Source organism: Myzus persicae, unplaced genomic scaffold, assembly GCF_001856785.1.
Source record: "Myzus persicae strain clone G006 unplaced genomic scaffold, MPER_G0061.0, whole genome shotgun sequence".
Taxonomy (NCBI): domain Eukaryota; kingdom Metazoa; phylum Arthropoda; class Insecta; order Hemiptera; family Aphididae; genus Myzus; species Myzus persicae.
Window position 1 is genome coordinate 880,045 of NW_019101024.1, and position 12,794 is coordinate 892,838.

The 12,794-nt window shown below is 25.3% G+C and overlaps 1 protein-coding gene across 1 annotated transcript in view; it reads left to right on the plus strand.

Moving 5' to 3' along the window:
* LOC111027300 (rap guanine nucleotide exchange factor 4) overlaps nucleotides 1-12,794 on the plus strand; it is a 193,633-nt gene that overhangs the window by 129,584 nt on the left and 51,255 nt on the right. The window contains exon 4 of the mRNA XM_022305623.1: nucleotides 11,902-12,039. Within this exon, the coding sequence (XP_022161315.1) occupies nucleotides 11,902-12,039 (138 nt within the window). The remainder of the gene's footprint in view (nucleotides 1-11,901; nucleotides 12,040-12,794) is intronic.

Sequence of the window (12,794 nt, forward strand, 5' to 3'; positions counted from 1 at the left end):
CATTTTCGAATGATTTACAATTTACACCTATAGTTAATTATTATTTTCGGAACGTATAATCATTCGGTATACTGAATATATTATAACTATAAATGCAATCGTCGACTGTACAGTGCACAGAGGGTGAAACGTTATTTTTATGACACAAACGGACAACAGTTACCGGAACAATATTTTTTATTGACTTGTATATACGAGTGTTTGCTATAAAATATTATATTTAAAGATTCTGAGGAACTCCCAGTACGTTTATTATTAAACTAGAACATTTTTCAGCAATTTCCCAGACGAAATCTGCCAATATAAACTGTAAACGACTGCACGATTGCACTATTCACATTTATATCTGAAAAGAAAATTCTTTGGACGTTGAGTTTTGATATTTAATATCACGAATTACGTGCGTTAAGTGAATATATTGTCTGGAACACGCAACATATCTGCGTACTTATGACCATTCCATATCTCTCATTGTTTGTTTAATGTTCACTGTGGAAACTTCGAGTTAGTGGCGTGTAAGAAGTTTGACCAAGTTTTCTCGTTATTTAAACACAACACAGCAGACAATAGGTTACAATAATTCAAAGGAGATTTTACTATTCTAGAGAGCTCGCTCCGTTACGTAGATTATTGTTCAAAGCAAGTAGGTAGGTGAAATGAGAAACAAATAAACGCCATTCTTAACTGAAATTAAATTCCTGTCATGATATAACAAAATGTTTAATATATACAATATTGTATGCACTACCAGAACCAACGAACCAATTTGATCGAAAATCATATTTTTTTGAGGTAATTTATATAATACTGTAATTGCTGTAAATTGAGGGACAGACTTCGTGATTTTCCTTCTTGCGTATTTTTAGTTTTTAGCTAAAATGTTGTTAGGAAATATTTATTGCGGATAAGTTTATTCAGAAATGTGTACATTTTAACATATCGTTTTATGATAAATAAATAAATTATGGTGAGCTATGCTATTTATATTGATTGCCTTTTTTTCTATATTCAATTAGAATTGGACTTCTAACATGCATACCTAATTGCAAAATGTAATGGGAAATCATTTATGAGTAATTCTTCTTAAAACTACTTTAAATAATTTTAAAAATATTGGTAATCAGTAAGGATATACGTACTCATAGCAACTGACCTACAATTAATTGATTAAATTATTATCCTCCATACCAAAGTTATAGGTATTTTCTGTCTCTGATAAATCAATAATAATTACAGTTTCATGTTGGTCAATGTGTTAAATTGTTCATATAGTTATTTCTGTGTGTCTTATATTTTTATTATGACAAGATGAATTACAATATTAGAATTAGAATTTGTAGTAATTATTAATTATTATGGATCTAATATTTTTATTTTTTAAATATTTTAACAACTCTGCATATGTTTTTAAGAATACTATAAATCATTTATTTTTATTAAGTTAAGTGTCAACCCTGAGCCTAATAAATTGTTTCATTTAAAATTATAAAATTAAGCTTTTCATTGTCAAAATAATATGTACACAAAAACGAAAAACTTTGTGGTATAACATTAACATTCGAAATATTAAGTACTATAGTATTAATATACTTATCTACTAAAAAACACAAATATATTTTATATTTAAGTCATTAATTTAAAAACTGTATACTACTTAAATTATATTACCGAAGCAGAATATTATTTTGACATTTATTATATCATCGATATCAAATCAATAGTTTATTGTTTAAAAATATTTAAAATATTTATACGATTTAATGGTGTTCCAATATTCGTGAAATTTTTATTTTTTACTTTGTTCATCAATACTTAAAGAATTAAGAAGCTATAAAAAATGGATATTCGTACCATTATATATAATATATTCATGCTTAAATATTTGAAGAAAACTATTCTGTTCCAAAACAGTAAGTCATCAAAATTGAAAGCGATAGAAAAGAATTTAGATTAATTGCAATACAAGTGCATACAAATTATATGTATGAAAAATATAAACAATTTTCACTAAAACATAAAAGTACAGGTAGACAGATATTAAGTGCTACATACATTGAAAAATATTATTAATTTTTTTAGAGTACACTTTTTATGAAATAAATATAATAGTTTAAATTCATATATAATATATATTAATATATTATATATTTAAAACACTTTAGATACAATACACCTTGCTCTTGGAATAATAAAGACCAAAATGTAAAATGAACGAAAGAAATTTACGAGTGTACTTAACTATAAAAAAATGTTTTTACCTTATTTATTTATGGATATCAATAATTTATATTCAACAATGCTATAAACCACACGTGAACGAAAACTATAACGAGTTCGTCATAAGTTATAACCATATTTTTAGTTTTTCTGTTTGTTTATGTACATACACTAAATCCTTTTTGAACCTTTTCGTATAAAATAATTTTTATTACAAATAACGCTTGTGTCATACAAATAATGAAGATAAACAATAATTTAATTTTAAACCTTACAATATGTAGTGTAATATTTATGGTACCATAATTTCTATATTTTCCTAATAATAATAATTTAGTTTAATTTTTTATTTTATTAGAATAAAATTGAAATCATCATGTCTAGTACTTTCAATAAATAATGCATAAATGCATCAAAAGAATCAATGATTAAAAAAAAAATAAAACCAGTATAATAATTTATGTATTGTTGTATAACATGTAGTTAATATAATATGATAATATATGGAAGTCCATATGTGTATATCGTATTGCTATATAAAGGGTACTAAAATAAAAAATATTTTTTTTAAACGTCGTTTTGTTATGACTTAAAATTGTTTAAAAAATGCAATAACGTTAATACTTTTCAAAAAAATAATTGTTTACTTTTGAAATAACCTCAATTTTTGAACAGTAAAATAATAAATTTTAAAATATGCTTATAATTATTCTTATTTGTTTATTATGATTCCATATTGATAATAAAGCACGATTATTTTGCACCCATAGGCACAACCATAATTTACGATTCATACTTTAAAATAAAATACACATAATATTTCAAACTGAATAATATAAAACTGTTGCTAGTTATTATAAAATATAAATATACATTAATCAATACGAACTGGAATTGTGTTTGTATACAAGTTTATTGTTCAGTTTCATTTCATACAAATACAATGCATGTAAAATATTTTCAAAAGAAAATCAGATACGATTTCTTGTCAAGAATTATTATTATTGTGATCGGTTCTGTACATCACCAAATAAATGTTTGTAGCATAAACATTCTTTTTTTTAATAAAAAAAAAAAAGCACCGGTGTTCGTTATATTTTTATATCTATTATTATGTTTTTGTCAAATCGTAAAAAAAACTCAAGCATTATAAATTATTACCTATTGATTTATACGCGCACTACCATATATTTATAATAACGGTTGACTCTATTTCGTCAATGATTTTAATCTCGAAAAACCAAATTATCCTGTATTTTTTAAAAAATATTTTTTTTATAATTTTGAATTATTACATTAATACATTGTACATTAGTTATATTATATTATATAAATCGCTTCATCTTCCGATAGAAATCAGAATATCCGTTGACGTATACCTATACACGTTTTATCCCACGCATACGATTATTATAATATATTATAGCCCATAGGTCTCGTTATTCACTCGACTATTACGCAGGTCATTTATAAAGAACCCATGTTTACGAACGTTTGTGTTTGTTTAGCACCCTTTCGATCCCTTCACACGTGAGGGATGCTAAAAAAGGCATTTCATCATTTTGTTTTTTCTCTCCAAACATATTTTACGATGCAACGCCTACGCACACGCGATCGTCATTCTTATAATTCCGACACGCGTGTTGGCGTGTTATAGCGGTTATGTTTTTTTTTTTTTTTTGGTTTTCATACCTATATCCGGACTTATAACATTATAATAATACACAGACAAGCCCAGGTTAAGTCGTCTAAACTCGAGATTCTTGAGAAAAAACACGTGCTGTTGTGGTCACGGACCACCATCAATAAAAAAATAAAAAATAAACACCATGATATCATAATTAAAGATTATTATATTATAGCATTGTCGTAAACTATTTACTATTAAAACGGTACTTATAATGTTTGTAAACGATATGATACAGCTATTGAATTAACTGTGAAATACCAAAATGAAACCCAAATAATTATAACAGTATAATATATTATTTTACATAATAAACTTCAAAATATATTGGAGTTCAAAATATGAACTAAAACTGATCTATAGTAATTAGTAGGAACCTTGCACTTACATTTAATACATACGAGGTAGAAAGCTATATAATTGACCAACTTGTTGTGCCTTATACCAATATATAATCACTCCGATCATCTAAAATGTGAATGATAATAATTAGGGCCCGGATTTATATGCTCTAAAAACCTAAGAAATATGCACTATAAAATATGCATTTATGCTCTTATTTTATAGAAATATACCCTATAAAATAAAAAATATGCACAAAAATTGATTAAAAAAAAATTTTTATTTCATTATTTTTATATTATGTTCAAATAAATTATACTATATTTTTTTAGTTTCGACATTTTGTAATTTCAATCTGAAAAATTTAAATTAAAATATTTTTATTAAATAAATTATGTGACTAAACGAAAATTAATACATACCAAAAGCATTCGTATTGCATTGTACCACGAATGTTTTTTTCAGGTTTTCAAATGTGAAAGTTCGTCGATTATCAGCCAATACATTTTTGTACCTTGAAAAACTCCTCTCTACGTCGACAGATGTGACGGGAGCGTATTTAAAAAGAGATACGTCGCTTGGACTGAAATTTTGTTCCATATTTTCCAAAGTTTCATTTGTTCCATCAATACAAGCAGAGATTTTTTTCAAGGTTTCATAGCCTTTATTTTTCTTTAAAACAGCTTGAAATTTGTCTTGAATTGCTTTTCCGACGTTTCCGTTTGGTATTTTGGAAATATTATTTTCAACATTCTTCATCAAATTAATTGAATCGTTTAAAGATGTATTTTTTTTCTAATAAAGTTATGCTACTCGGCAAAAAATTAAAGTGCGACTTTATATACGACTTCGTCAAATTACATGAATTATAAATATAGATATAAATACGTTATTTTAATAAAAATAACCAAAATATTACATATTATGCATTTAAAAACCGTATATATGCAAAAAAAAATCGTAAAATACAGAAATATGCAGTACATGTCAAAAAAGGACAAAATATGCAAAAATATGCAAAATAAAACTTTATATTTCGGATCTATTAATTACAAATCAAACTTGTAGCTTACCTAGCTATTTTTTGGACTATTCAGAAAAAACATGCAAATGCATATAAATCCGGGCCCTAATAATAATACTATGATAAATTATCGACTATACTTGTTCGGTATCCGATTTTTAACGAAATCTTAAAAAAACATATTCGGCTAAAGATAATTAATAAATACAAATGTATGTCGGTTAAGAATGAAAATTAATTTTAAAAGAATAAAACGATCACTAGCCTTCACTAGGTTGATTTGGTAGATGATGTAAAAAAAGTACTGTAACAACTAATATTATGTTAAAAAAAATAATAATAATGTCAAATATCAACCGATGGCCATCGCTGACAAGGCTTAAAAATAGGCCTGTGGTTTAAAAATTAAAGACTATGCAAGTTCCCAAATGTTACACCCAAAGTGCTTCGGATGCTGGTTTAAAAAAAAAGTGATTACTGCCTAATCCTTATAGCTAGAACGAGTTAAACAAATGTTATGTACATGAGAGAGTTGCCACTTATGCACTTATGCTTTCAAACCGTAAATCGATTAAGACGATAAAATATGAATGAAATTTATTATTTACGATAAGCACTGCAGCTCACATTCACGATTCGTAATATATGGATGTAGAATTCGATATTTTACACGTAGCCGAAACAATTAAAGTACCACACAATCACTATTCAGAAAATGTATTCAATTCAAATATATACCCTTACCTATATTTATATGCAGACAAAAATAACAATAATTAATTCATAAAGTGTCGTGTAAAAAGAATAATTGTTATTTATTCAAAGTTTTCTCAATTCGTGTTATTTTGTTGATTATAAAATGTTGGGCTTTAACTTATTAAAGTTAAACTGTTTTTTTTTCATACTAAAATATTGACATTTATTTGACATGATTGAATGAAGTTAAGTATCGTTGGTAGTGGGGGTGTAATACATTTCAATTACCAATAAAGGATACATTTTAAAAATAATTCGTTTTTATCTTATTTGATGTTACACAGCACTGTGTGAATACAAGATGATACTTAGTTGGATTGCATTATTTAAAAAATAGTTTTGTGAACTATACGATTTAGGATTCACAGAGTAAAAATGGACTGTCTCATTAAACTTTGAAAAGATTTTAAATCATGTGTGCCTACTTATACTCTGTAAAAATCGAAACAATAAACAATTGGCTTTAGATTTTTTTGTTTTCGTTTGAATTACTATTGTGGTTTTAAACAATTTCATATAATTCATAAGGTAAGTATTCAAATAAGTTAAACATATCAGATTTATGATAGATATTATCAAATATATCAAACTGCATAATATACATAATATTCCTCTGGTAATTAGACACTGTAACAAGCATGAACAACGATGACACTTAATTTTCAAATATTATTAGATCATTTTTGAATTAATTTATAAATGATTTTAATTTATAATGAATTCGAAAAACTCAACATTCAAAGCATTAAATCATATTTTAAGAGTTTTGAAAATTAATAATTGTCATGAAGTATACAACCAAATCAACGTGTCATATTATTTTCTCAAAGTTATATCGATTAATCTAGTGTCAACCGATACCTACATTATTTGCGTTACGGTTTAATTCGGGTTTTATGTCACTGGAAAGTCGCAACTATTTGGGATGCATATGAGAAACATTTTTTTAAAGCTGAATATGGACTGAGTAAAATACGGGTGAAAATTCTCGAATCCACTCACAATTTCGTCAATGGGTTTTCCTCGTTTTACACAATTACAGTAATTTAATAAAAATACAATAATATCATGAAATATAATGGGTTATATTACGTATTACACTGCACACGATCGATGAGTGTTCACTTAAGCAAAATATAATTTAATTAAGAGGTCATTTTGAAATTATTTAATATATTGTTCAGGAGAAAAAAAATGTGTGGGTGAAATTGTTCTTCGCATGTAATATGTTGTCACTTTTCAATCTAATTATGTAGCTGAAACTTCAGTTCATCAGCTCCATTGTCACGTTCAACACGTCATGTCACGAGCTGGTCACCCCAATCAATGAAAACTCCAATTAGTCTCACTTGCTATTATACCGCAGTATAAACCATCCCAAAACCCAGTTGTTCTGCAGCTGTTCTATTCATCTATAATAATTTCTGTTCATTTATTATTTATAATTAGGTATGTGTATCATATCCATAATAGACGATAGTCTATGCATTGATTGCAGTTCTCATTTCAATAACTGTTTGACAATTTATATGTATTTATATTGTATTAATTATTTTGTTATTCGATTTAAATCGAAGTGACGACTAAATTATACTTCTATACGACATTAAAATATAATATACTTTCAGAAATTCAATATTTGATTTATTTATTTATAGTCTCGTGTTTCAATAAAAATATAATTTTATAATTATATGTGTCGTATTTTGTTAAACATTTTTTTTAAATTCATATTTTAAATTATTTATATAAATAAGCCACCCAAATTTTACGATATGCTTTAAATTTACATTCAATAAATTGGCTAGACATTTTTTTTTCAAATATTGAATGAAGCAAAATGTAAATCATAAAATCTTATCCATCTTCCTGTGATCAGAATCCACAAAATCCGTGCGTTATAGTAAAATACATTATGTAATAATGGGATTTGTTCGGGATATACAACAACTTTTGAATTTGTTCAAAGTATTAGAATTTAAAGCTTGTCGAGTACCCACCCTCATTAATACCTTTACGAAGGTTCTGTTTTTATTTTTAAAAGTTATACTACAAGAAAACACGACCATAATATTTAGAAAGCAATTTAACTAATTTAACGCGTAAATAACGATTTTGAGAGTTTTCTGTTTTCGTAATTATAAACTTCGTTTGGATGGTTGGTTTTAGATTTACTTTGGCTAATATTATTATTGTTAAACGAAAATGTACAAAAATAATATGCTATAGTCAAAGCACTGTTGCTTAAAATCAGAACATAACAACTAGTCTAAAACCACAACAAAGCGTATCAAATATATTGACATAAGATTATATTATACGTTTAAAGTGTATTATTATTATCATCGTTTTGTATTAAATAATATATGATTAAATATTATATGTTATTGATATCACCATTATCATACGTTTAACAATGTATTAAAATTTCAAACAAAGGCTAAATGTTTACAATTTATATAATTGTCTTTTGTTGTGCTCATACACAATAAAGCGCTGTACTTTGTACTCATGTATCTAGTTGATCTTATCGAGTTTAATTCTTATTGCATCATATTCATTAATGTTATAGTAAAACTTTACAAACAAAATGTGTTTATTGTACAATTTGTCATATTTAATATTATAACAATAATTATAACGCACATAATACATGTTATTATACTTCTTGAAATGCTGAGACAGAAGCAATTCCGAAGGCTTGAAAATAATTACAATTTTAACTACGTGGTCATGCATAGAACGTAAGTAGGTATGCTCTAAACATTGTATAGTATATACATCATGTGAATTACATGGTTCAGATGACTTTTTAACAAGAATAGGTATACTCGTTGATCTCAGTTCGCAATTATTGAATTAAACAACAATATAATAGCTTGAAATAATAGGTATGTCATTTATGTCAATATAATGAGTACTGAAAGATAACGTAAATTTTTAATATAACATGAGAAATTATAATTATGCAGTTATAAATATTAAAATGTATTTCGGGACTTGGTATGATTAGCAGTATAATATTTCATTCTAAAAATTAGGCTTTTTAAAAAAAAAATCTATATATCATTATTCATTAGATACTAATTGCCACTATTATATGATAGCTTAAATACGAAACACGAAACATTTCTACTCTTGTATAATTTGAAATCTAGAAAAAATACTGTTATACAGTTGTATTGACCAACATATATAATCTAACCTATTTTAATTTTCTAAATTTTGAATTCTGATCATTTTAACAAAGTATTTGAATTAGATAATGACATGTGATTTTTTTGGAAAACTGATCATGAAGCAGTAAACATTTTAATACAATGTTTTAATAACTTTCATATTATTTGTTAGTTGAATTGGTATAGTTTACCTTATTTGAATGATAATTTTCAAATATATCTTTGATTATTGGATCTTGGAATAGCAATTTGATAGTGAAAAAATATAGGTATGTAACCAACCATTGGATTTTTAGGAAAATCTTGACTGTATTACAAATTAGGCTTAGATTTTCATATGACTACTTTCATACCTACATAAAAAAACTCCTGACTTGGTGATCATCAAAAATGTATAATTCTACTTGAGACTAGATTTTAACTCTAAATTAATACTAAAATTAAAATATTTTCACTTTCATTAAACTCATTTTCATCTTGTAACTTCATTAATTATGTAACTTATATTTAGTATCGTAAACTTTTAAGCTTATACGAATCATAGCTTAAATTGCTTATGGATATTAAACTAAGTTTTAATTTGATAAGTCTGACATAAAAAAAAAATGTATTTATGATATTGTACCTACTGTGATTTTTTTTTTATCATTCACTGTACTTTAAATTTAAACAACTGTGTTGGCAATAGATATTATATTTAATGTGAGACAAATAACGAATATAATTTAAAAAAAGGTTAATATGGTTAAAATAAAAGTGATTTAAAATTGACTGGGTAAAATGTTCAAGCAATTGGATATTAAAGTTATACAGTTTTAAAGTTATTAGTCGGAATTCTTATTTTAAAGTTCTTATTTTTTTAGTTTGTATTTATACAGAAAACTATAATAACTGTAAGACTCCATCAAATCGTACAAAAATACTGAGTTATCATTATAGATCTCTCACAAGCTTGAAGTATCATCATACGTTTTAAAATAATAGTGTTATTTTTGTGATTGTATTTAGTGTTTACTAATTAATACTATTAGTGTATTTATAAAAGTATGTGCTCTATATTTCAGTATTTATATATAGATAAATACTATTGTAAGTAATGAAAAAAATGTAAATTTAGTTCTTAAATAAATGCTTGACGATTATTCTGAAAGGTTTCAGTTGCATTAACTGAATTTTTAAATTTTATGAAAATACGAAAAATACTCGTACTATACAGACGTTATATCTGAATGCAATCGATCACACATTCATTTTATATGAAGTTAAAAAAGTAAAAATTGTATCGAAGCTCAAAAAGTTTTGGTGTGTGCAAATATTTATAGCATGCGCCCTCTTGGAATTGAAAGGAGCTCAATTCCTCGAAATAATTTATTATTTTATCAAAAATCTTTTTTAACCTTTGGTTGGGCCTTAATCATAACTACGGACTAGATATTGTAAAACTACACGTAAAATAATTTGCTCGATGTAAGTTGAGAGTATATTGTGTGTTAATATTTGTATTAATTAATTTATATATAATAGAAGATTTATTTAAAAAATCTAATTTAATTTCAAAGCTACAAGCTTAATTTCGTTGATAACCATTACCATTTTATAAAGAAGAAAAAAACTCAAACTAAAAAACAATGAAAAAATACCTACAAAATACAAATATATTACGATGTAAAGCAACAAAAGATAAATTAATCAAATCTCGTTTCCAAAGATAGATTCGAATGAACTCTAATTAAAAAAAATATTAATAATAATACCGCGTAAACTAGATCAATAAATTATTGTAAGAAATTGGATTACATTTTTAAATTGTACAAGATTTAATCATTTTAATTTATGTTCATAATTATGTTTAAAAGTTCCTTTTGTTGATACATTTTATTATGATTATATGTATTAAAATAAAATAATCTACCTTCAGCACACGCTTAGAAAAAAGTGTATCTATAACCTAAGTAACAACTTTGGTGCACATTGGGTGCTCCACAACTATTTTTCGATTTTAATACTAAAAAAATTACATTTTGTTATGCTTTTAATGTTCATCTGAACCTATTCCATATAATATTAGTAATAATTTAGCGATAATTATTAGTTAAATTGTTCAAATACAAGTAGTATTAGTTTTTATAAATAATGAACTACATTATATTATTATGTGATATGCTGATATGGTGTGGATAATTTAAAAATAGCCATAGTAATACTGGATTAGTAAATTACTGCTTGCATATTACTCATATTTTTATTTTAAACATATATATATATAAAGGTCTTATCAAAATAATACTTGAAATATAAAATGCATTGAAGATTTTAAATCAAATTAAAAATATACAAAAACTTAACCATTAAATATATAATATGTGTTATCAAAATGTACAAAAATAAATAGATTGAGTTTGTTTTTTGTAATCGATTTAAATATTTTGATTACATTTGGACTTACTTTGGTTTTCTAGAATTACATAATTATAAAATATAATATGGTACGCATTGAAATAATAAATTCATTAGAATACAAATTAATAATGAAACAGCTCATATACATTGTTTATGATATAGTAACATGTTCTAAACAAATCAACTCAAAAAAATTTTGCTTCTACTTTGTACAGTAAAAAATTATAGTAATTTTCAATGGGTACTTTATGTAATGAACTTTACTAATGAATAATACCATTCCGTGTTTCTTCCAGGCCGTTGTCAGTCTGGACGTTGGTGCGACTTTCGGGGAATCAATAGTCCACGACTTGCCCAGAGACATGACAGTGTGCACGAAAACCACATGTGAGCTGCTCAGGATACACCAGAATGACTTTAAAAAGATTTGGGACGTAAGTGACACATTCAAAATAATTATTAATCGCAAATAATATTTTTATTTTCGTAACACGGCGTATCGTATAGGCAATTGTGGTACTGCGTTGCTGTTTTTAATTTTTTTGTATTTAAATATTAAATATTTTGACGAATCATTTTTTGTTTTAACAGTAGTTTTCCATATTGATGTAAACATTTTTCAACTAATGATTTTTTTTTGGTTTTTAAAATTAGCGAAAAAAACTATTTCCTGAAAAAAAAATTATATCAAACTAATATATCATTAATATTTGAGAATGAATTTTTAGTACTAATTTTTAAAATAAACGTTAATACTATGAGTATTAAGTGGTAAAGATAGATTATTATTAAGCTTATTAAACTCGTTAAAAATGTTAAACTTATTTTGTACTTGGAATTATACGCGAACTAAAAAATAATGCCTGCAGGTTAGCAAAGTTTGTTTTCTACGTAGATAATCATAATAATAATTTATAATACTCAGTAAACTTATTAATAAATCAAAGTGCGAATGGTTATTTGAACACGCTGTTTAGTAATAATTAACTACGAACAAAATAGTTTTATTTTAATATGTATATTAATATTGCTATACCATACAAACCAAAACACAGAACAATAGTAAAGGGATTAAATAAATCTGTTGTTGTGGCTTATATAAACATAATAACCTAACCTGTAGAAAATACTGTAAATATTATTTTTTTTTTACACTATCGTTTATTTTCACCGGGTATTGTAATTTTAC